Source organism: Siniperca chuatsi, linkage group LG11 (genome assembly GCF_020085105.1).
Source record: "Siniperca chuatsi isolate FFG_IHB_CAS linkage group LG11, ASM2008510v1, whole genome shotgun sequence".
NCBI lineage: Eukaryota > Metazoa > Chordata > Actinopteri > Centrarchiformes > Sinipercidae > Siniperca > Siniperca chuatsi.
The window spans coordinates 275,222-300,793 of NC_058052.1; the positions used below are offsets into that span (position 1 = coordinate 275,222).

Consider the following 25,572-nt stretch of genomic DNA (forward strand, 5'->3'; position numbering starts at 1 on the left):
AATACCAAATCGCTTGTCCTTCATAAACCAAATGTCCCAAGATGTACAGTAGGAAACACAATGCAATAATAAATCATTTTTGCTTAAGTTATATAGATACTATTCCTAATGTATACAGGTTAGTTTTGTGGTGTATTATTATTATTAAAGCACTTACGGTCATAGTATCCTTTGACTGTGCAAACCAGGCTGAAGAGTTGAATCACCCAACAGAAGCCTTTCTGCATCTCAAACACAAACACACACGCCAGGATCTGAAACACAGACAAGAATCTTGGTTTGATCCTACCCTCTCTTTTGATCAGCACTTTAAAAAATCACCAAGACAGCCTTTTTCCACTTACGCAACACAGATCAAATGAGGTCTTGTCTGTCCTTGGCTGATGCACAGATCCTAATTCATGCCTTTGTTTTATCCAGACTTGATTATTGTAATGTACTGTTGTCAGGCCTGCCCCGTGCCTGAACTAAAAGTCTTCAGATGGTTCAGAAAAAAGGTTAGAGCTAAAATAGTGCTAGAATCTTAACTAAAACTAGAACATTTGACCAAATTACACCAAATTAGTTTCCCTTCATTGGTTCCCTATCCATGTCAGACCAGATTTTAAGGTGCTTCTGATGACTTTTAAAACTGTAAATGGGCCTGCACCTTCATACCTGTCTGACCTCCTTAAACCTTATATCCCATCCTGTGCTCTCTGCTCTCAGAATACAGGGCTCCTGTCTGTCAGATGGCTGCAGGGACTTTCCCTATTGTGCCCCCTTCTTCTGGAATGACCTCCCTGTTGATATCAGACAGTGTGACTCTGCTGAGGCTTTAAATCCAAACTTAGAACTCATCTTTTTGCCTTAACTTTCAGCTAGTTGCTTATTTTTGATAACCTTGTACCTGTTACCATTACCCTTCCAGCACGTCGGTCTCAGTCTCAATAAATCATTAAACTGAGTACTTAGAGTCCACGTTTGTCCTGCCGAATAGTGTAAACCTTCTGAAAACCACTGCATCTCTCTGACCCTCTGTTTGTTTGTGTCCCACAAGCACATGAGCCTAAAAGCTGTATGTCTGGGTCTCTCATGTCTCGCATGTTGCCCTTGTCTCCCTCTCCCTGTGTGTGTCTGTTCCTTTCTCCTCTCTTTGTGTAGTCTGTCCTCTTCCAGGTCTCCGTGGTGGAGAGGAGGTCATGTGGCTCAGGTCAGTTCGGCCACACCTGAAGTTGCTCAACGTCCTCCTGGATTATATTCTTTATATGTTTACAGTCTATCTATAATTTGGTCATCCTCATTGTCCATGCTATCATTTTACAATGTTGGTCTATTCTGTACACACATCTGTTTCCTGTCTGTCTGTCCTGTGAGAGGGATCCCTCCTCTGTTGCTCTTCTTCAGGTTACTTCCATTTTCTCCCCATTATCTGAATTGAGGGTCTAAGGACAGAGGGTGTCTGTCATGGTTTGGGGGTTCTGTCCTGTTATTTCCTGTTTTATTTTGAAGTGTTCTCCTCTCCTTGTGTGTCTTGTTGTTTTACTTCCTGTCTTTGGTTGCTTTTCCCTCCAGTTTTGATTGTTTGCCCCGCCCTAATTAGTTACACCTTGGTACCTTGCTTGTCTGTGGATTTTGGATTCTCCTGCTGACCATTGGACTTGTTTTTTCAGTTTTGACTGCCTACTCCTGTGTAAGCCCTTCTTGGTTAATAAATATTGATCATCACCAGCTTTGCTTGCTCGTCTGCGTTTGGGTCCTGTTCCCTGGCATTCCCTGTTTCCCGGCTTGACTAGCTACAACAGTATGCTGTACAGATTGTAATGCCCCTTGAGGCAAATTTGTGATTTGTGATATAGGCTATATAAATAAAACTGACTTGACTTGACACAGAAATACACAATTCAGTGTTTTCCAGGTCAGTGTTTTTACAGATTTCTCTTCAAACTCCATAACAATGGCCTTCCATAATCCTAGAGAATAGAATGCCCCTTGATATTATCAGCAGCAGTAATGGTACTACAGTTATTTTGTACCAGAAAAACAGGTCCTAAGTCTGAGAGAAGTTAGTGGTGACCTACTCACAATCAGTCAAATGCTGTACCTAATGTGCCTGATCGCGTCAGTGCTTTCCAAAAATACAACAATAATGACCTTTTAAAAAAATATTTTGATGACAGGTGAGTTAATACAAATAAAATCAGCTCACCAACAAATCGAAACAATCCAATAACACTGGAGATGATAGTTTGCACAACTCTCTGCTACTCGGACGGTGCTGATGGACTTGACATATCTCAGCTGTGAGAATGATTCCCCGCTCCTCAGATCCACATTTGTTTGACAGTTCATTACGTGAACATTAAATAGTCACCAAGTGAAATAAATAAGTAAGGCTGATTTCATGGCCATCAACAGATGACCTGTAGAATAATCTCTAAATGTAGAATTACTACATCAAAGGATGAATATCAATAGTTTACTTGGTTTCATATATGAAATTAGACTGAAAATTCTCTTTAATTAGAAATAAATGTAAATGTAAATTTAACTGTCTGCTGTTTGCTGCTGAGCGGCTCGTGTTCAGAGGCTTTTTACAGCTTTTTCTCTGAAAATGACGCTCTGAGAGCTGAGAGGGAACCAGAACTGTGAAGCTGTGGGTGGACGGATAAACAACGAGCTGAAACTCACTATAAAGCTCTGTAAGGACTAGGGGAGCTGCACAGTCAGCTGATAATTCTCCGGAGGTTCATCACTACGAGCGACCCTTGTCACATTTCAATTGATACATTGTTATTATAAAAAATACTAAGTATAGCCACTTTAATTTAATCTAAAATAATTTTTATCTAATTCATACATTCATTTGATTTAATTTAATCTTCATTTTAAAATGTATTTTAATTTATTTTTTATTACATTTATTTTAATTGAATGCAATTGAATTGAATGTAAACATAGTGAGTGGGTCGATTCTGCAGGGTCAACGATTCTCTCAGCTTTGTCAAAAGGAATCTCTTTGCTTGGAACTAAATGTAAGACACTGAACACAGCCCCAGCAGCCCAAATTCTACAAATTCATTGAATGATGTTAACATTGCATGTCTATGTCACTTAGTTCTGAGATTTAAAGCTGTAATCTGTGTCATTTTATTGGCTCTTTGCACAAAATAATCATAATTTACCAGAGGCGGTGTTGCTGATCAATACCAGTCACTCATCTGATACCTGATTGGTTGCTGAGATTTTAAAGAATACAAGGTTTATTAAAATTCAACATCAGTAAAGCTGGTTTATACTTGTACCTTCTACGTAGATTATACTTATACCTACAGCGTAAATAGGTTCTGATTTAAAGTTCACCGTCAGATTTCAACTGTTGACAGCATCACTGCAACACATGACCAGGCGGTATCGTGCTGTGATTCTATTCGCCATATTAACTGTGTTTACATTATTTCACTCTCTTTGTGATATGAGGAGTGGGCGATTTGATTATTATTTATTTTTTTTTTTTAAACAGGGGGGGCGAGGGTTTCCCGGTTCATTTCGTCACGTACCTTGATGACGTAGTGAATGCAGCGCTGCCTTGTAATGCCCCTAAGCGCCTTATTTGGAAACCAGTTGTAATGCTTTATCTACCCACCAGTGATTATGGAAGCTGAAACGGTGTACTGCCATCAGACTGCTGTAGTGTGTCCATGTGTGTCTGCTGTAGTGTGTCCATTCTGCTTCATGTTTTTCCATTGCAGCTGGCCAGCAGCTAGACATGACCCAGTGCGCCTGAAATCAGCTGTTCTTATCATATTTGATGTGTATGAGGGAGTGTGCTTCCCACACAGAGCATATTTTTAGTGAAGTGCTTGCTTATTATATCATAAGGTGATGAACGTTTTATGCTGAAGCTTTTTGTAAAACACTGATACAGATTGTTTTTATGCATTAGCTAACATAAAATATAGTTTATTGTTCAGATTTAGCGAGCAAACGAGAAGGCTGAAAGAGACACGTCTCTAGTTATTGATTATGCCATGAAAGCGCCAAGTGATGCGTTATTCAACAGAACTGCATGGAAAATGAAAGCAACACGGGTGGGAAATGAATGATATACATTAAAAAAATAACTGTGTGTGCGACTCATCTGTGCAGCTGACTGTATCTGCTGTTAACAAGGCACATCATTTATCTAGGCATGGAGGTTTATCCAAAATAGCAGGTGCGCTTGTAGACGCCCACACAGTCCATGTGCCCCCCGCTTTGTGCTTGTTGTTGCGCTTGCACAATTAAAATAGAGCTCTAAATTTCATCACCTCCCAATATCTAATTTGTTAGAACACATGCTGATAGCTGATGTTGTAGTTTCCTATAGCTGCCACCGTATGTTACTAATTTATTTAGTAATATGTTTTACTATTTACCAAGACAAAAATTCAGAGGAACTCAGAAGCCCCTAAAAGCTGCAAACTAGCACCATAGGATGAGCTTTATACTTACTGATAACATATTTTTAGATATAATGACTGCCACGTTATAGATGATGAGACAGTCCCACAGGGCGAGGCGGGTCCTGGATGGTTTGACCAATAGCTGGGTCCCAAACAGGAGGAAAAAGAAGCAGGCGAGCAGGTAGCCCAATCCAAACACAGAGATCCTGGTAGCCCCGGTGATGAAGACCACCGACAGCACAAACCAGAAGAGGTGACGAAACACCAAAACTTTAGCCATGTCCAGGTAACTCCTAGAGGAGGACAAGGGGAAAAATATGTCCAAACATTCCAGATTTGATCGACGAAGAAGCTTTCACTGTGAAGAGTGAGCAGGAGAGGGAGAGTCAAGTTTTTATTAAAAGTGATTCAGCCAACTAGATGATGAAAGCATACAAACCATACATCAGCCTGGCCGATATTATCATCTGATTTTAGCTTCTGCCATGTATGTCGGTTGATAAGAAATAAGAAACTGCATTACAGAAATGCATATGACATACATATCTCCATTACATAGTTTGTCTACCAGAGAGCTAAAAATCATTTAATTTTCACAATGTTTATTATAGTTATTATAGTAATAATTACATTTAACATTTTTTGTTTTATAGGCTGCATTTTCATATATTTAAATCTTATTTGTCTAATCCTAACTTGAATATATATGTTTGTTGTATTTGTGTTGTTGTCTATAGTTGTGAGGTTTACTGTTGCATATGTTTGAAAAGTTTATTTTTTAACTGTAAAATGTCCCGCTTGTTAAATATCTTGGTCATTTTAATAACTGAATTTAAGAGATCTTTATCTAAGAGGTTTGTTAGTGTTAGATGTATATTTTAAAAACAGAATATCGGTGGATATATCCTTACCAAATTTTTCCATTCCTGAACAGTGAGTATAGTCAAATGGTCTGTCTCTCTGAAGTAGAGGAACTACAGCTCATAGCAAACGTGACAGGAGCACAGCAGGCTAAGTGATAGTAAGACAGACAGACACGTGCTGTATTGACCTGCAGTTGATGAAGTTGGGTGCAGGGTTAAACAGTCGCTCTTCCATTGGTTCAGGGTCGTCTGTGTTCTCTCCTGCCAGAACCATCCACTCCTCCGTGTGCTCACACTCAAACACCTTCCACTGCTGGGATGCACACATCAGCAACACAAAGTCCGCTGTGGACACACACAACTCCTGGATTCAGTTGGATTTTTTCTACTAAAACAAGACAGTCAAAGAGGTCTTGTCCTCATCCTGGTTTAACGAGGAAACACATGCTCTTAAGCAGGTCTAAGCCAAAGCAGTCTATTTCTCTCCCCTAATCTGTGACAACAAACACAATCCTAGATTTCGCTTTTTGGATTTTTTCTGCAGAGAAATAGATGACATTAGATACGAAAGTAGCTCCTCGTCTCCTGCTACTTCTGTAAAATCGACAGTGCGACATTCAGCAGCAGATGGCCGCCCACCATTGAGTCTGGTTCTGCTCGAGGTTTCTGCCTCTTAAAGGAAGTTTTTCCTTGCCACTGTGGCCAAGTCATGGTGGGATTTGTTGGGTCTCTGTAAATAATATTATAAAGAGTTCGGTCTAGACCTGCTCTATAGGAAAAGTGCAATAAAATAACTTCTGTTATGAATTGGCGCTATATAAATAAAATTGAACTGAATCCCAGTTAGTCTCTGCTCTTATTTTGAGGCTCTCTCTCTCGAAACATTTCTGGGACCTCCAACGTTGAATACTGTTAATGTATCACTTACAACTGTCCCCATTAGCTTTAAGACTACTGTGGTTAAACCTCTACTTAAGAAACCGCACCTTGATCCAGGGTCTCTAAATAATGTATGACTAGTCTATAACCTTCCATTCTTTTCAAAAGTACTAGAAAGAGTTTCTCTTTCTCAGCAACAGGGGTGAATGTCTCCCCACATTCACAAAACAAGCAATCTTTTGAACCTTTTGTCTGAATAAACTCTGCTCAGATCTCTGGATCTGCAAATGACTTCTCCCCTCTCAAACACACAAAGGTGTCAATTTAGATTCTTGCCAGACAAGAATAAACTCTGCTCGGAGGAAAGAGTACATTCTAAGATGAAAAAACTGTGATTCTTGCTTTCTAACCCAAGTCTGAAGGTGTCAATTTAGATATCTTCAGGATCAGTAATCCAGCCAACATTAATCAGCACGTTTCCTACAGATAAATTAATTAGTTAATTGACTGACAAAGACACACAGATGCACACACAGACACAGAGACATATGCACACAAACTGACCTATGAGGTTTTTGGAGTTAGGCACAGTGTAGAAGTCAGGCAGATAGATCCATTTAATGAGAGCCGAGTTCATCAACACTGGAGTGTTCCACCGCCATGGGTAGTCTACAGGACAGCAGACACACAGGAAATACAGATAGGTGTAGTAGTAGTTGTAGGAGAAGTAGTAAACATCTCGATCGGCCCCTGGTGGCTGGTTGCAGTATTGGTCATAAACCCCGCCCCCTCCATGTTAGCAGATGGGATAATAGCCAAACTAAATGGCTCCAAACGGCTCCAAATGACGTCACCAGCGCAAGATGGCAGCTCCCGTATCCGGGACGTTTTGGCTTCATTTAGTACAGTGGGAGGAAGAGGAGACGCGTCGGCCATCTTTATATGCAGTAGTCTATGCTATAAACACACGCACTCTGTGACCAGAAACTGAAACAATGACTGTGTAGAACAGAAGGCCGTTCTCTGATATTTTCACGTGTGAAAAATACATAAACCATACCCACATGAATGTGAATGAAAAATCAAGAATTGGCTAAAAGTGTGATTAACACACTGGCATCACCAGGACTGTAGAGCTGCTCAGCTTTTCAAAGGCTCCAAATCCCAAAGTGTGCAAAGAATGGTACTGAAGACAATGAGGTGAGGCGAGTCTATTATTCTGTACCCATCGTGTATAAACGGGGTGGACAAAACATTTTAATACAGTCCAATACAACACCACCACTAACTATGGCCTCAAAAATGACCACAGAGTTGAATCGGCTCCTCCTCTCCACCTGACTCAACAATAACTGAACATTATAGAGCCTATGTGGGTGAGTTTATGTGGGTGTATGTTGGGAGATTGTGGGGGTGGGTGGCTTAAAAATATTTTTATCTACAAAAGGGACAGACAAGAAACATAGTCTGGGACGTATGATATTTCAGCTGTTCAGAAAGACAGATGAAAGACACCTAGAGATTAACCCACAAGCTCAAAAAAGTTTGCAAAGATTGGATTTTTGCATGGCTACTGTACTGGATGCCATTGCACTGGTATATCTAAAACACTGGGAACTTAGTGCATACTGTGTGCAGGATATTTGGCATATTATGATACAAACGATAAGTCCATAAACAATATTGGTGCTATTCAGATTACAGGGGTTCTACCTGTACGCCATCTAGTTGCACTTAGCTTCATCTCAGGACTCACCTATACAGAGAGCAGGCGGTATGCCTACACACAGTAGATACTGGTAGATCATGAAGATGGACAGGAAGAGACAATATCTGGGCCAGATCCTGGCAATAGCTGCCCTCCGCCGCCTCACCAACATGGCTACCAACCAACAGCCATGGATTATCACCATGAAGTTCATCCGCTGGCCAATCACATTCACCGTCATCAGGAAGCAAATCTTTAAAAAGAGGGTAAAACAAAAAGTCTACAAGAGGAACTCACATTAACGAGTCATCTTCTTTTAAATAACATGTAAAAACTATTTTTTCCTCAGTTCTCTCGTTAAATACTTTTTCCTTCATTTACTATCTTTATTATTATTTTCTGGTCCGAAAAGCCCCGGCTCAGCAATGAAGTGATCTCTCCCAGCTACCTCTAGTCCAAACTTGTAGAAGGTGTAGTTGAGCAGGTACTTGAAGCAGGGTAGGAGGCCCTGGTCTAGAGTGTCCCTGGTGGCGGTGGGGAACAGAGTGGGGATGGAGGGCGGAGATCGTTGGAGCTGACGGTAGTGGTGGGCCTGGTGACGGTACACTGTCGCCTCGAACACCAACAACATCAGCACTATCAAATGGTTCTGAAAAAGAACAGTCAGCAAAGCACAAAGCACTTGACTGGAGCAGCGGACTCAGCAGAACATCTGACTGACTGAACTGTGTCTGTAGCACTGGTGAACTTAATTATAGCTCAGATTACTTTTTTAGTATTATATCTATATATACACACACATATATATATAACATTTATACATGGTGTCAAAAGAAAGGTTCAGTTTGGTATCATAGGTATTAAGAATTATATTCAACATTGTACATTAATTCCATACCTTCATAAACCTAATACAGTAGCATTCATACTGGAACGCCAGTCAATCATGTTTTCCCCGACTAGGATACACATGTTAAATATACCTTGCTGTATCCCAGTACGGTGGCATCTTTCCTGATGCCAAACCATTTGGCTGGATCCACTGGCTCCATATACAGAGAGGAGTTCATCATCTCCTCTGGTAACATGTTGGTTTCATTTGCTAGGGGCTGTGAGGAGAAGAGGAAATAAACAACTTACACCCTTGGGATTCACTGCCTTTGAAAAGCTGAGCAATGCTACAGTCGTGACAATGCCTGTCCGTTCTTCAGACATGACTGTGAGGGGTGACTGTAATTATTTTGTTATGACAAAAAAGGATGATAATATATCTGTATGAGGCTGATAGATAGCTCATGGCTGGGTATTGATCAGTACCAATGACAAACACTCCTTGTGTGTGAGTCACAGCTGATGGATCTCCTTCCTCCACTGTTGTCCAGAAACCGTTAAAACACATCAGCGAGCCGCTCTGCTGCACCTTCATCACCATGAACACACACACTGGAGTTTATTCTGACTCAGCCCCACACACACCGTCCTGCTGCCCCAAACACTCACTACAGCACCACATGTGGATTCATCCGCTGCTGGAAATAGTCCCCAACGAATGCACTATTTCCTGCTGTTTCAGTAACCTTTGTTAAAAAGTACAGTATTAAAACTGCAGCTGTTTTTGGAAATTACTGAGTCTTTTTAAAAAATGAAACTATCTGAAGCTTCTAGAGGTTTTTCTTTTCATGGCAGAAGACTTTTGGTCATGTTGAACCTTGTACTTTTCTGTTTGAGCTCAATTGCTTCTCTCGTCCTTTTTGTCTCCTATTCCATTCATTCTCCCTCCTGTCCTGCCAAACCAGGCCTGTAGCTCTTCAGATATCTTACCGTGGATCAAATGCACATAGACAATCCACATATATATCATGTCTCAGGACCTCACAAAAATATGTACAGCAAGACTTAGACTTGTTAGACTGTTTAATAAAGCACACTATCAGTGAGAGAGGAAAATAACGGTTTTCCTCATGATTTTCCGATATCCATTACTGAGTGGGACATCAGAATTTCCATTTTTAAGTGAAATGTTCCTCTATGAGTCTAAAACTGGTTCAGCATGAGCATGGAAAAACTCAGCCTGTTGCCTTGTAAACAACTTTAATTGCAGACACAGAATGGTGAGATTCAAAAGATTACTCTGTACCACTGCAATAAAACAAGAGCTAGCCAAGCTCCTCAGCTTGCATGTGTGTGTATTTAAGAGCTATTAGTTTCACCACAGAAGCTACTAAGGCCTCTTTCAAACTCAGCTTTTGCCTTTGATGTGGTGTGAGTGAGACAGATACACTTCGACTCATGTTCCACTGAGCTCTTGACCCTGGTCGCCCATTAAAGGAATAAGGTTGCCCTATGTCTTGTGACCCCAGCCTGGTTCCAAACCCCTGAGTTACTGCCCACGTCTCTGAATCCATCAGTGAGTCAAAAGGGTCTGCTGCTCTGGTGAATGGGGCTCCGCAGCTGACACAACAAACAACCAGGGCTTCATTTGTGCACAGGATCCAGGACCTCCCAGACTGGGACCAGCACCTCCTTTGTCACTATCAAAAGCTGTAAATACATTTTGTGTAATATTTAATATTATCTGTTCAGTCATTCTTTTATTTCCCATTGAAGTTACTCGCGAATCACTTGTTTGCCTATTTTGGGAGCATTTTAAATCTGATTTTCTTTTAAAAGAGCGAGAGGTCAGGTCGCAGTGACGCGTGTGAGTTTTGTGCACATCACCTGAGCTAATGTTACTGCAGTCTGAATTAGGATACCCTTAATTTCTTTAAACCAGTAGGTCAGTCAGAGAGAGAGAGCGAGAGACCACAAACAGCTGCTCCCCTGCTGATTTTGTAAATGAATAATACTTGTGTGTGTGATGACAGCTTTGTTTAGTTTAACAGCTAGCTAGCAGCTAGGCGTTGTCCAGCGTGCTCCAGGCTCTGTGGATTTCTGGTGCGGTCTGTGACCTTTTCTCTCCCCCTGACCCGCCGGAACAGCCCCCTCTGTGTTCCAGGACCTCCTGATTTACAAATGAAGCGCTGGAAACAACCAAGCCATTCAGAGCCTTGGTGGGCAGCACTAAAATTATATGTCCGAGTCACAGAGATGGGGACATTTTAAACAAAGCTATGGTCTACAGTGTAATCACCACTCTATATCACTGCTAATTGTATATTACACTACATGCTGTTAGAGAGTAACTTAGTACTGTACTTAAGAACAATTTCAGGTACTTTACTTTGGTATTTCAATTTTCTGCTATTTTCTACTTCTACTCCACTATGAATTATTTATTTACGGTTTAAATTTTTAAGATTTTACATAAAAAATATATGAGGCGTTTTAGAAAAGAACCCTGCAAAGTGAGAAAACACAAGCAAATACTGAAACTCTGCAAGCCGCACAGAAGCCAACGGCAGTGAGCTACCAAACAGAAGTTCCCCCAAGGGACACTAAAAAGTGAATACATGACTTTTCCTTACTTTGTTGGTATCAATGACTAACTGAAGTATAACATCAAGCCTGTTGTAACAGATGTTGTTGATGCAGAGTGTGTGTGCATGTGTGTCTTACCAGGCTACAGTTACTGGAGTACTCAACAGGGTTGACAACACTGAGCTGGTACAGCATCTTACACACGATGATGACACACACCCAGACTGTAGACAGACAGGAAGCCATGGGCCTGAAGCGACCATAAGGCATCGCCAGAGACCACAACACCACCAGGACCAGGTTCATCACAGACGGCTACGGACAAACACAGAAACAGGACATTGAGGTCATAATGCACCCGTACAAAATGAACATGTTTAAGAGCTTTATGTCTCACGTATGTGCAGACCATTCATCTCTCAGGTTAACTCCAAGACAAGCTGTTCTGAACATGGGTGTATCACTGGATCCAGTGTTCCAAACTGGTGCCCCATTCATTTCCATTCAGGTTGCTTATCCAGCACATTTGCCAAAAAGTCCTCCTCAGTCCTCCGCAGTTTTGGGCCTACAACACATCAGAATCCTTCTGTGGGTGGCCCCTCTCAGGCCTATGGCTGCCTCAGTGGTTGTGTTATAAATGTAGCCTCGTCAAGTGCAGCAGCTTTAAATAAGTCATTTGTGTTTACTGGTCAGTCCACTGCTAAGATGCTATAGTTCAGAAGTATAGTAGTATATAGTATAGTTTAGCTGCACTAATAAAGAGATGGATGGATAGATGTTTATTATTGATGTGCACTGATGGGTTTTATAGTTATACTTAAGTGCTTCTTTAAAATTCTGTAAATCAGAGAAAAGATCTATATAGAGGACAGTCTCATTCAATATGACTATCAGTAAATCGCCTTTAAGTTGTAGCATAATTGACTGGGACATTACTTATAGAAAAAGACACAGATTCAAAATGCTGGTTGTCAATAAGAAATAGAGGTATCTGATTTGCTGAGCAGTGTTTCATTAATTCTTTGTCTCACTCCTTTTACACACACACACACACACACACACACACACACACACACACACGCTTTCCCCCTGCCTTTACCTCTTCAAGTGCAACCCACACAGAGAAGAAGGCCACCATCTTGAGGATGTGGAGCTCCAGAAGCCTCCAGAGAAACACTTGAACTTTGGTGAGAATGTCAGAGAACCTTCTGGACAGAACCAGTAACCTGTCCATCACCAGACCCCACTTACTGGGCATCAACTCCACTGAGTGAGGGAAGACAGAGGATGGATGAATAAAGAGGGTGAGAGGATAAGGGGTAGATGGGAGAGACACAAAACAGAAACTAATTGAGAAGAGATCAGTCTATGAGAGTTTAAGAAATATTTGCAATCTTGAGTGTACTTACATAGAAACATCCGAGGCTCAAGACCACCAAAAGTCAGATAAAGAGAAAACATTTTTACATGAAAAAAAAACACTCATGGAAGCTTCACTTCTTACTCAAAATTCACATCGGAAGCAACACTTCAGCTGAAGTGCTCCATCCACACCGACTCCATTACAGCCATCACTGTTCTCAGAATCAGCTGTTGTTTCTACGTATCAATTCTTTGCTCAGTTAGATGTCTGTTCATACATAATTATAATAATAAATAATTATACATTATAAAGTAACAAGGTTTTAGTACAGTATAGTACAGTTGTACTTGATGATCACCTGAATCCACACCTGGTTAATAAAATGTGATTATTTTCCCACTTTGCAGAACACAATAATTCAGAATGGTGTCACTAAGTAGTTTGTAATCATAAATAATGGAACAATACAATTACTCATTTGTGAGTTAATAACTGCCACTGTTGGTTTTTACCTTCGTCTTCAGATTCCTCATCGATGTTAGTCACCAGGTCTTCCTCTTCAAAGTTCACCCCCACATTCCCGGAGCCAGTCTGCTCAGCCCTCTCACTGCTCTTCTTCCTGGAGGCAGATAGTCCTATTAGTTCTTGCAAAAGGAAAACTATAGAATTCAGTAATTAGGTAATACATGATGATGGGAAACACCAACACACAAAGCACAAAGGTTTGAATATAAATATTAATTTGTGGTTGTAAGCAGAGACATGGTGAGCACATTCCAGGAAAAAAGTGAGATAAGTTTCATTGTTACGAGTCAGCATTTTGAATGAGACTGTGTCATGGTTTTGGGTCTTGAGTTTTGTTATTTCCTGTTATGTAGTTTTACTTCCTGTCTTTGTTTGCTTTTCCCACCATTTTTGATTGTTTGCCCTCACCTGAGTGTATTTAGTCTGTGTGCTTCCTCTGTTCTATGTCAGTTCATCTTCGTCACTCTGTGCCAAGCGGTCCAGTCGCTTTCCTAGTGTTACTCTCCCAGTGTTTTTGGACTTTCTGTGTTTTCGTGGACCTTGCCTGTTTTCTGGATTTTGATTCTTGCCTGCTCTGTTGGATTTGTTTGCCTTCGTTTGGACTACTTCACTTGTTTTGATCTCTGCCTGCCTGCCTCACCATACTGTAAGCCTTTTGTATCTGCTGACTTTGTTATTAAATCATTGAACTGCACCTGCTCTGCCTCCAGTGTCTACAGTTGGGTCCAATCCCTCGTGTTCCCTGTTTCCCTGCCTGGCAAACGTGACAGACTGGACCATTCTATTTCATTTGCTAGACTTTTATTCATGATAAGGTATGTTTTCTTTAAAATCTTTGTGCTTGGAAATGTTCTCTCGAATAATAACTGTTAATTTATTTCTATTAAAATCCGTACAAAATTCCAACATTTTCCAAATTTCAAGATAAATGGATGGAATGTATCATGTGACCTCTGTCTGCCAAGTTAATTTTACAATTAGGTAAATGCAGTGCCTGTTTAGGACATAACTTTTCTTGAACCTAAAATGAAACATAATTTCTTTATCTACTGCACTCCATATTGCTTCAGTTATGTCAACTTGTTGTATTAGAATGAAAAATAGCTGTAAACATGTTTCTAGGGAAACTAGTTCCATATTTTTTAAATGTTTTTTAATGACTTAGAGACTGTCTGATCTACATCTTAATCAGCTGTTCTTATGACATCTCTGCATTTTTCTATTCACTTTCCATAGAACGAGTACTATCTTCACCACCAGAGGACCTTGTGTTCTTTAAAAACAGTGAAATAAACCCATTTCCAAGCCCTAATCCTGTGTCTCGGCACTGTCTTAATTTATCTCTTGTTATATGCCTAATCTAGTTCTAAAAAAATTCTTAATAGTATTTTTGGACCAAAATCCCTCTTTTCTCTTCCTGTAAAACATAGTTTTGATGAATCATCTTGAACTCAAGGGCATACATTTGTCCAGTCAATATGATGGCATGACTAGTTAACCCCGCACATGTTATACAACCAAACTTACATGTTAGCTTGAGGGTTGTAGTGGCTAGCAGAGTGATATCACAGGAGGAGGCGTGTTTGGAAATTAGTTGGCAAAAACTTTGTGTACATTTCTAAAGAACGTGGTTGAGGTTGAGGTCTAATGTATTCATTTCTCCTTTGTCCTCATCTAACAATGCGGATCTCTCTGCAGATGTGACTTTAAATCCCCCCCTGAGTAGTCGGAGTGTAAGTTGTTTTACTTGTGTATAGGTGCAACATGCTCCAGGTCAGTGATTCTCATGAAGGGCTTGTGGAAGTAGTGCAGCTGCAGAATACAGGCCAGCAGGAAGAAGCCAGGGATCAGAATACTGGTGAAGAGTTCGGACAGAGCAAACATCTCCAGACCAATGGCTGCCAGCCTGAGGACGACAGGGGGGCACCATTACACCTTCATTATTTCAGTTTTAAACTTACCTTTCTTACTCCTAAATAACATGATTAATTACCACACGGCAATCTGGACCCAGGTAGTGAAACTGTACACATTACTCAGAGTGGAAGGAACACAGGGTTAAAAAAGTGCCAACAGTTTATTGTTGCCCTGACCCTGTATCTACAGGCCTAATTACCACACTTGCCTAAAACAGGCTGTGTAGTGATGCTTGGGATGTTTTGGGCTACGTAGGCCATGAGCAGCTAAAAGTCCTTTAGGCAAGGGTAATGTTTAAATATTATAAAACTTTCTAGTAATATTAAAAACAAAATCAAAGTACAAATGAATACTTATGACAGAAGAACCAGCTGACAGAGACAGGCAAGTATCAGCAGGGTAGTCTCAAGCTTTTGTAAAAGAACGCACTGTTCTTCTGTGAAACCAGTAAAGTTTCTCCAGTATCCAGGGAAGTCTTCAAACTGGTAAGTGTAGATGGAGATCAGCACCAGCATGGTGTAGGCCACAACAAGCCACCAGAAGAGCTTCAGCAGACGCCTCCACAGAGAATAGTACACCTGGGAAATATGAACAAGTTACTCATTACAAGAGATTTTTGGAATTAACATTTAATTTGAAACATATGTGCAAATAACTACAACAATCTGAAGAGGTGCCTGAGTGTTTAAAACAAACCCAAGTGACACAAAGAGAAAAACAAAAGACTGTTGTGTAGGCCTGTTCCTACCTGATAGAGACAGAGGCAGAGCAGGAACAGCAGCATGTAGATGATCTTGTATCCAACAAGTTTTCCAGCAAAGGAGACCATGATGAACATCCCTCCACACACATAGATCCAGTATTTGGCATAACAGCTCATCACCATGCCTCCCAGAACCTTCAGCACCGATTCATTAGCTGCCCCCTCTTCTGACAAGGATAAGGTTAGAGAGGGAGGAGAAGCAGGGGGGTTAGACGACGATGGTAAAATGCAACAGAAGGAGGAATCAGGAAGATACTGTGCATGGTAAGAAAGAAAGACTGTAAAAGCTAACAATCCTCTATCGCTCCCCCGAGGGGAAATTTGTTACAGCAACACAAGGACAAAAATAAGTACATATAAATAGAGAAACTTAAAATAATAATAATTAAAACTAGATTAAATAAAAATAAGAATAGAATTAAATAGAAACTATATCTGTATCCAACAGATTTCCTCCATCACTTGTGAAGAAAGTTTGTGTTTGTGTACAAAGCTGGCACTTTAACCTGATGGTGGCACCAGAAAAAAAGTCTACAGAGTTTTAAAAACTGAAAAGATTCATCCTCTGAGGAGGAATTTCACTTTTTAGACAATAACAAAGAAGGCTTGTGCCAGGACCTGGTCTGAGGAGGCTGAACCATGACCTGCTGAAGGACTTCACCACAAGATTTTACTCAGTTTGGAATTTAATCTTTACTCAGGAACGTGAAGACTAAATATTGATGATATTTTGTTATATTTTAATTACATTTTCACATTTTATTTCAGAATCAGTTCGCCCAAATTAGGATAAAACTTTTTCCCCATGTATCTCTCCATGCAAATAGTTTTTGTTTTATTTGTCAGGTTTTGAGATTGTGTAATCAGAGAAACTTGCCAAGTGTGCTCTCTATGTGCTAGACCTCCAAATGAATAAATACCTATACTGGGTTCTATTGCAATGTGTGACTCCTTTACATTCTTCTATGAAAACACATGGCTGCCACGTATGCTAACTAAAAATGTAAAGCTTTTTATCTTGTTACCAGGAAATTCATTCATTCATTTAACACAATGTTGAAAATGATACTTTAAAGAATGGTATTTCGCCATTTTGGTCCACTTAATACGACTCTTGATAAGATGGATATGACACTATTTGATTCTACTGTCATTGTAGTTTCTTAAAAACGGCCCAGACCATTGGCCCCGCCTCTTGTAGTGAGCAGCGGCCTGTAACTCTTGCCTGTCACAAATATCCAAAATAATCCATAAACCAAAAGCCCAAAGTTGAAACTTTATTGACTAATTTGACAATTGTATAAACACCTAAAAAAGTGTGTATACATGCTGTGCATGTGTTTTATCATGATGGAGCAGGGCTCCAGCAGCAGTTAGTGTCGTTCAATATTCCTTTTCTGTTTGTTATGTTAGTGTTAGTTAAGTGTCAAAATGTGTGTGTGAAAGACCTCCTGTAGTGACTTCCTGTAGTGGTGTGGTCATTTTCCTCTTCTTGCTGAAGTTTTCCTTCACTGACTGACGTACCAACAGCCAGAAGGTTAAAGTGAACAGAAGCTGGAGAGAAAGAGAGATAAAAAAGAGAGAGATGGAAAAACACACAGAAAAACATGGAGAGCGAGAGCGAGAGCTCACTGGCTTTCTGAAAAGCTGAGAAAGACGTCTCCAACCAGCAAAATGACCTTTACTCTGCTGTTCAAATCAATAGAACGTTTAAGGGCATATTTCTATATTTATCAAACCTACAGCAAATTACCATTAGAGGGAGCAAAACTTTGCACTGCTGTAATTTACTGAAAGAGCCCGTCACAGCGGTGCGATGCTGGGTCCATGCTTTGTGCATGTCTGGACAGGAATAGAGCGCAGAAGGGATTTCTGCTGCTGAACTTGGAATATCTTTTAAAGTGAGCACACTTTTGGAACTGCACTTGCTCTGCAAGGATGCATGATACATGTGAGAAAATATTAGTGAAATAGGCAAATGTCAGCGCAACAAAAGACCAGTGACTGAACTCATTTTAAACATTAACATCCTTTTTGTGAGATTATAGGTTGTGACTTTTTCCTCTAGAAAAGGAGAGAGTTTCTCTCTACCCAGGAGTCTGGCTCCAGTGCTGGATTACCGCATGTAATCTGGCACAGCCAGGAGTTGAACTCGTGATATTTTGTCAACAAGCAACAGGCCGTACTAACTGAGCTCATGCCTCATAGTGCTGTGTGGCGGAATGAGCCCTACTATATCTGGTTTGTCTCACTCAACTTCATGGACAAGCTCCAGCTTCCACAGCTAGGAGTCATCGTCACAGGTTCAACTTCATCTTCATCAAGTCACCCAGTATCTATGCTCTCGTCTTACCATAGCTCCCAGTCTTAGACAGGGGTACTGGGCTCTGTCCAGCCCCAGTTGTCTGAGGCTCATGGTTCCCACAGTGGTGGGCAGTTCAGGCTGAAGCTCCATGGCCCAGACGTACTGCAGACAGCACAGAGCCAGGCCATAGAGCAGGATGAATGGAGAGCACAGTGTGGCTGCATGCCTTCTGCAAAAAGAGACAGCGAACTGAAGTCAGGTCTAAACCCAGTCACAATGTGGCACCGACACAACACAAGCAATATCTGTAGGAATGAATGAATACATTCAGCAAGCATCAATTTACAGCTCGTCAGGTAGTTTATCAGATTTCTGATTTGTTCCGTCAGCGCTACAGGGGTCAGCAGTACCTGGCACGCAGGATCCAGATGAGACAAGCCCACAGCAGCAGCACAAAGGTCAGCCAGCTGTGGTACGTGATGCTCCAAACCTGAGCGACATGGAAACAGCACGTGACAACAGGAACAAGTCCGGTCTGTAAGATCCATATTGTGACACTGTTTTGGTATGCTGTCACTATAGGTTCACAGGAACTATCAACACGAAGAAGCAAATAACTAATTAAGTTCAGTTGTGTTGAATGAGAGTAGGCTGAAATAGCAAAGTGTACTGTATTGGTCTTAAGTCATTTTGTAAATGTATAACATCATGGTTTATTCTAATAGTTTTTAGTTTAGTTTTATTTCTGTGTCATGCCAAACATCTGGCCCATCCCACACCAGACACCAGATTACAAGACATACGTCTTCCGGTAATACATATACAAAAAAGCCCAAACAAAACAAAACAACAAACGAACAAAAGCATTCTTTCAAATAACAGATTTTGACAGATGAAGTGCACACTGAAAAGAACTGCTACATAACTACATTTTATCCTGATAAAGATCTAACTAATCTAAATGTTTCATATGTGAACGGCCACCTCAGTCCATAGTTACCATCATGGCTATGAGAGCGCAGACATAGCTCTGCTGCATGACCACCTTTCCCAGCAGGAAAAACGGACTTTCGCTCTGTTGGCCCCTGGGAGCGCCACAAACACCTGCCGAAAGTAACAATCATCTCAGTGCGCAGAACATTAGAACAAGGACAAAGCAACTGAGGAAGATCATTAAGAGATATCATATCAAATGATCTTTAAAGGAGAATTCCAGTTTATTACGGCTCGGCTCTTCTTATTATAGTTTCTATCCGTTATGATGATCATTCTGCTCCCAAAGTTGGGAACACGATGACATCACGACACCGGAGTCAGACGGCTCAGGAAACAGGAGCAGTCAGACTTCAGACAGGCTGGAAACAAGCCCACAGGTTATCCAGATTATCTATCTAATATCATCTTCATTTGGAGGTCAAACTGAAAGCAGGGATGGAAGATCGTTCTCAAGTAAAAGTACTGTTACTTTAAAGACATTTATTCAAGTTCACTGACTTCGATAAAATTAAAAAGTAGGTCAGTTACAATGTACTCTGAGTAAACGTTACTGCGTTCCCTGATGACGACGTTATATGCGCTGTGCGCTCCTTTTCTCCTCTGAAGACGCTGGACGCTGACTGACTGCTCTCCTTTCTTCACCGGTCAGACTTCTTTAGCGATGTCACCGTCTTCCCACATCTCAGCAGTTAACTTGAGTCAACAAAGCCTTATCAGGATGGAAGGCAAAACTACCAAAATAACGAATTATAGGCCCCTGTCAATAGTGTGAACTCTCTTTAGAGGGCTGCTATTGCTAATTTTATTTATTTATTTATTATACAAAGATTATTTTAATAGAAACAAGTACATAGCATCAGTCCATGCCACATTTAATAATGTTTCATTTACTGCAGAGTTGTCTTTCAGTTCGCAAGCAGCCTCCGACCGCTCGGTATGTTCCGGACCTTGAAACCAGCTTGGCTTTGGTGCCGAGCGCAGAGCGCATGGTGCACAGGCGGGAAGAGAGGAGCCAACAGGTGGGAGGTCTATTTAAATGAGGCAGCGCAAAGAGAGTTGTTGGGATTTTTTGGACACTTGGTTTTAGACGTTGAGCTGAGAAAAGACACCTCACAAGTGTGACTGTTTCTGCTGTGTCTCCTTCAGTTCATTACATCCTGCAGCCGTCCGGAGGCAGCAGCACACATATGTTGAGAGAGCTGCAGCCTCTGGTGTGAGAGGCGCTGCGTCAGAACGCACGGCCGTCCACTGGGTTGACCTTCATTAAATCATGTGCAAAGAACCACACACCTCTCCTCACGTCAGACTGATCAGCTATGACTCTTTCTAGCATCACTGTACAAACCAACAACAACCCACAGCATCTGCCTTTGGCAGCAGATCCGCTCACCTCCTGATCGCCATCCAGGCAACAATTTGATTTCCTGGAGAAGCTCTTTCCATTTGTTCAGCCGTTGCCGTCAAGCTCGCTGTGATTGGCTCAGCTGTTGCAGAGCCACGAGAGCAGTGATGTGATTGGCTGAAAATTGATTTATTTCTCAGCACACCCTCTGATCTATAATCCACTTCACCCAGCCCTTTTGCACTTTGAGCGGCGAGAATTAGTTATTTTTAACAGACTTGGGAACATGGCTCACCAGACCAACCAGAAGTTAAAAGTCTTGGTGTGGACCCGGATTTAAGCTTTTTGAGTAAGGCCGTTCTTAACAAAGCAAGATGCCGGGAAGTCGATTCATGCCTTCAGTACCAGCAGGCGGGATTTTTGTAATGCACTCTTCGCTGGCCTACCAAAAAAGTTCAGAACTCTGCCGCCAACAAAGACTAGGAAAAGAGAGCACATTACTCCTGTTTTAGATTTCAGACTTTTTAACTCCGTATCAACCAACGAGCGCTCTCAGGTCCTCTGATGCTGGTATTTGAGCTGTTTCTAAAGTCACCCACAGAACGAGCGGGCGAGCTGCTTTTAGCTGCTGCGCTCCAGGACTGTGGACACGCTGCACAGTTACTTTAGATATGCAAGCTCTGTTGACATTTTGAAAAAACATTCAGGCATTTAGTTAACGTAGTACGTTTGTAGCTCCTCCCACTGTCATTTTCACTACTTTTATTGGATCTATTAGGTTTTGTTTTTAATGCCATACTATAAAGCACTTTGTATGAAAGGTGCTATACAAATAGAGTTGTTGTTATTATTTTGATATAACAGTTATCACATTATATCAAAACAACAAGTGGTGATCTTGACTGAATGGGTCGCTTGTAACCATAGTCATTCTGACCTTCTGTGTCACAAATGACAAATTTATTTGTAAACACTTAAATCCTGAACATATTTTCCGTTGTTGTAATGTTTGTCTTTTCAATATTTTTTCGAAATGACTTATACACATACTGTTTTAGTTACATAAATTATTTGATACCCAGATCTGGCTGACTCTCTCCAGCCACAGTTTCTCCTCTGCTGCTTTCTGTTCCCATAGACTGGAGCATGAGCTGAAACAGAAGAGCACACACACACGCAAACACTTCAACATTCAACTGTACATATACAGTGGATACGTGAATACAGTTTTATTAAAAAATCGACTTGGTGTCATGATTTCATTCCACTTGATATACAGTAACACTTAATATGATGAATATGATGCAATTAGATTCTACTTTCATTGTAGTTTCTACTTTCATTGTAGTGACCCAGCACAACAAGAGGCCCCGCCCCTTGTGGTAGGCACACGCCCCATCCCCGCTTCAATCAACAGCCCCGCCCCCTTTGGAGCCATGCCTGGCCCCTTCCATAAACCACAAACTTCACAGGTTCTACTCAGTGGTGGAGTGCCTGCTTTGCAAAGGCGTGTCCTTCACAGGTGTCCAGGTGGCATTTTCACACTTCTGACTTCCGTTGCACCAAAAACGGACTGATCTGGTTACTCTCAACCTGGCCTTGGTTCTTAGCCACCTGCAAGGACTGCCGGGTGCTCGCTGGGCAGGTGGCCACTCTACGATCCGAGCTGGACGCGCTGAAAGTTCCTCTCCAGAGAAGATGTAGCTGCCTATGATTCCACCATCCCCTGGCTAAACATGTCTGATGTCCGCCGTCTGGAGGAGCCCACTGGAGCAGGAGGGGACTCCATGGTGAGGCGTGTCGGTCCTCTCCAGGCTGTCGAGTGCTTCCAGGTGACCCAAATGGGAAGTTAAAGCCCTCAGGACTTTTTGCCAGAAAGGCTTTCTAGCACGTGGTTAACGTTGTGAAACTGTCGCAGTTTGGTTAGGTTTAGGCACCAAAACCACTTGGTTAGGTTTAGGAAAAGATATCATGGTTTGGGTTTAGACACAGAATCTGATGGGTCACAGAATTTGGTGCAACATCTGGAACCCGCCTGGCTGACGTCGATGGGAAACTACCAGCTCTCATCAAAAAATATCCCACTGTGAGTACTGTTGTGGTTCATGCTGGCATCAACAATGCTTCAGCCTGATAGGAACTGAGTTAGTGAAGGAGCACTTCAACTCAACTGCTCAGTCACTCGCGTCGCTGAAACGAAATGTTGTTTTCTCTGGTCCCATACCGTATCTCTGCCGCCGTGCTTCAGAGTTTTTCAGCCGCCTGTATTCTCTGGACACTTGGCTGTGTAAATGGTCCAACATTTACCAGTTTGGATATGTAGACAGAACCTTCCCTGGCAGATTAGGGGCCCCACGTGCTTTCCTCAAACATTGGTAAATGTCTTTAATTGTGACGTCATTGTGTTTCACCTGTTCATGGAGGTGGACTTGGGCACTTGACTGTGAAAGTCCATATAGATTGAACCCCAATGAGTAGCTGACAGAGATATGAGTATTTACCTGTGTGTCATCTACAGAGTTATCTTTCTGTTGATTCCATGACCTTAACTCCACCATCTCCTCCTTCAATTCTTCCCTTTTCTCCTGCTGCTGCTGCTCCTCCTCCTCATCCTGCTGAACACAAATACAGCATCTGAGAGGAAACACATCTCCAAACTGACAGCTTTTGTAAATGAAAAAAATGCTACAATCATGCAAAAGTTTTGATTGGTTGCAGTCATGTTTTTCCACTGGCACCGCAGCTATTAAATGCACCTGTGTTCCATTTCAAATCCTCTTGTGCCTCCATGCCCTGCCAATGACCAACTGTGTGAGAAACTGCCGAGCTGGCCAGAGTCGGCAGGCCATGTTAGATATTCATTGTAAATAAATGTCATTTGCAGCATTTTATTTTACAACACCTGATCAGATGTAGCTCCTGCACTGATCTGTATCACTGATAAATAGCAGCAACAGTGAACAGTGTACCTGCCCACCAGCAGCTGAGGGCAGGCAGTGTCAGAGATGTAAAAAAAAACAAAAAAACTTTATTACCAGGAAGATTTTCAGTAATGTAATAAAAAAATAACCTCATGTTCTCTGTAGATCTACAGGAATTCGGCCAGGGGGTCGATGTGAAGTAACAAAGTATCGTTTGAAGTTATGGTACCAAGACCAAAACGGTACTTCTTTCAATACCTGACTTTGAGAAATTTGAGAATGTTTTTCTACAAAACCAAAGGCAAAGTTTTCAACTGTAAAATGTTGTCTAAACACAAGCAGCCAAACATGGACTTTTTGACTGTAATAGTAAACAAGTGATGCTGGTCGTTTCTCGCTGAGACACACTGATTCACAATTAGCAGCAAACATCCAGAAGAAAGTGGCTCGCAGCAATGTTGCCATACATTGGCACCATCTTGCAATTACAAATCTATCCAAACATTCAATGCCAATTTTTTATTTTTTATGTGTTATGATACTCTCCGCTATGGACACATTTCAGTCCGTACCAATAAAGAATACGTAGCAGATACCTGGTTAGGTGTTCCATGACATCCTGTCTTGAGAACAGTTGCTATGGTAATGTAGAGGAGGAACAGTATTCCTGGGTTGACATAAACTGGCCAATCATGATCTGCATTAAGGTTGAGGTCATAGGGCAAGGAGCAGTTTCCTGGTATGATGATGTCCTTCAGACCAAAAAGTCTATAGAGGAACAGAGACGAAGATATAAACAGAGAAAGAGAGAGCGGGGTTGGGGATAAAGACAACAGGAGGTGGTTAATGAATGGCATGTTGAACAAATGTTTATTAATATTGTTGTGACCAGAGGCATGTGGGGCAGTTGGAACATTAGCATTAGGAGGGATTAACAGAAGTGTGAAAAGGTAGAATCAGTAATGGGCAGCCAAATCTAATCTACATTCCAGAGCAATGATCTGGGGGGAGAGTCTGGGATGGCACAGTCACAAGCCCTGATACCCCTAATATACTGTCAGTTTTTTAAGTTAGCAGCCAAGTGGAGCTACTGAAAGACCAGTCACCATCTTTTTCACCCAGTTATCACAATGAGAGTCTGTCTTATTGGCCAAGTTCAGAATGTTCTCAAACAAGAACAAGGACCTAACATGTCCACATGCAGTTATTGGCAAAAACATTGGAGAAAAGTATTACTTCTAACAATAATAGGAATTCATCAAATTTAGAGAAAACCACATGTTGTATTGAGTTTGAGCTTTGAAGAGTGTAGTGTTTTAACTGATTTTTTATTGTAAATATTCTATTGAGATGAGGCAGATAAATATTTTACAACAGGTAAGTTATAATAACTCATTTGGGATACCTGTTAGTTGATCACCTTTTTGATTGATAGTGATATGTATAGAAACATCTATTTCAATACTGAAGAAACCCAGTTGCCTTTAAATTTATAGGAAACCCAGTTGACAATTTGCTTCAAATGTGGCTTCTGCGCACCTCAAACCCCCAGAATGTATAGTTAATTTCACAATTATCATTACATATTTCACACTTTTATTTCACTAATAAGAAACCACAGAGCCCAAAGTCCAAGTCTGAAAAGGCACTGTAACAAGATAGTGACCCATCTGACAGGACAAATTAGCAGCAGTATATGAGAGGTACATCTAAAAATGGATTTAGCGTAAAGAGACACTCATGAGACACTACGAAGCTCAAATACAGTATGTGCAGGTCAAGTGAGGATGGATAAGTTCAGGGTTCTTGGAGGACTACAGCAAATGATGTGACACACGTTGAATTAAGTTGCGTAATGTTACAGCTTATTGAAAACATTGCACCTTGATTAATGAATATATTTAAGTGAATGCAATAATATATTACGATATAAGGAAAATATTTAACCCTGATCCTAGCTTTACCTTGAACATTGTTTCAGTAGAGGATGACAGGAGTAAAATATTCTTCCCTTCTCCCACAGTCCTGATTTGTTTCTTCCTGTTCCCACCTGTTACTTTTGTTGTTGCCAGTCCAGTCCTGTCCTGAGCCCACAACTTCTACTCCCATCCTGTTTTGATACCATTTCTAATGTAGCTTTTACAAAGCT

The 25,572-nt window shown here is 41.2% G+C and overlaps 1 protein-coding gene across 1 annotated transcript in view; it reads right to left on the reverse strand.

Moving 5' to 3' along the window:
- piezo1 (piezo-type mechanosensitive ion channel component 1) overlaps positions 1–25,572 on the reverse strand; it is a 94,046-nt gene that overhangs the window by 29,918 nt on the left and 38,556 nt on the right. The window contains 22 exon segments of the mRNA XM_044213011.1: positions 158–254; positions 4,474–4,717; positions 5,476–5,632; positions 6,731–6,835; positions 7,923–8,127; positions 8,323–8,523; positions 8,858–8,983; positions 11,430–11,606; positions 12,391–12,557; positions 12,701–12,727; positions 13,167–13,273; positions 14,927–15,085; positions 15,526–15,674; positions 15,845–16,026; positions 17,308–17,413; positions 18,213–18,393; positions 18,575–18,654; positions 19,165–19,268; positions 21,581–21,653; positions 23,004–23,136; positions 23,259–23,329; positions 24,020–24,191. Coding sequence (XP_044068946.1) covers positions 158–254; positions 4,474–4,717; positions 5,476–5,632; positions 6,731–6,835; positions 7,923–8,127; positions 8,323–8,523; positions 8,858–8,983; positions 11,430–11,606; positions 12,391–12,557; positions 12,701–12,727; positions 13,167–13,273; positions 14,927–15,085; positions 15,526–15,674; positions 15,845–16,026; positions 17,308–17,413; positions 18,213–18,393; positions 18,575–18,654; positions 19,165–19,268; positions 21,581–21,653; positions 23,004–23,136; positions 23,259–23,329; positions 24,020–24,191 — 3,023 coding nt within the window.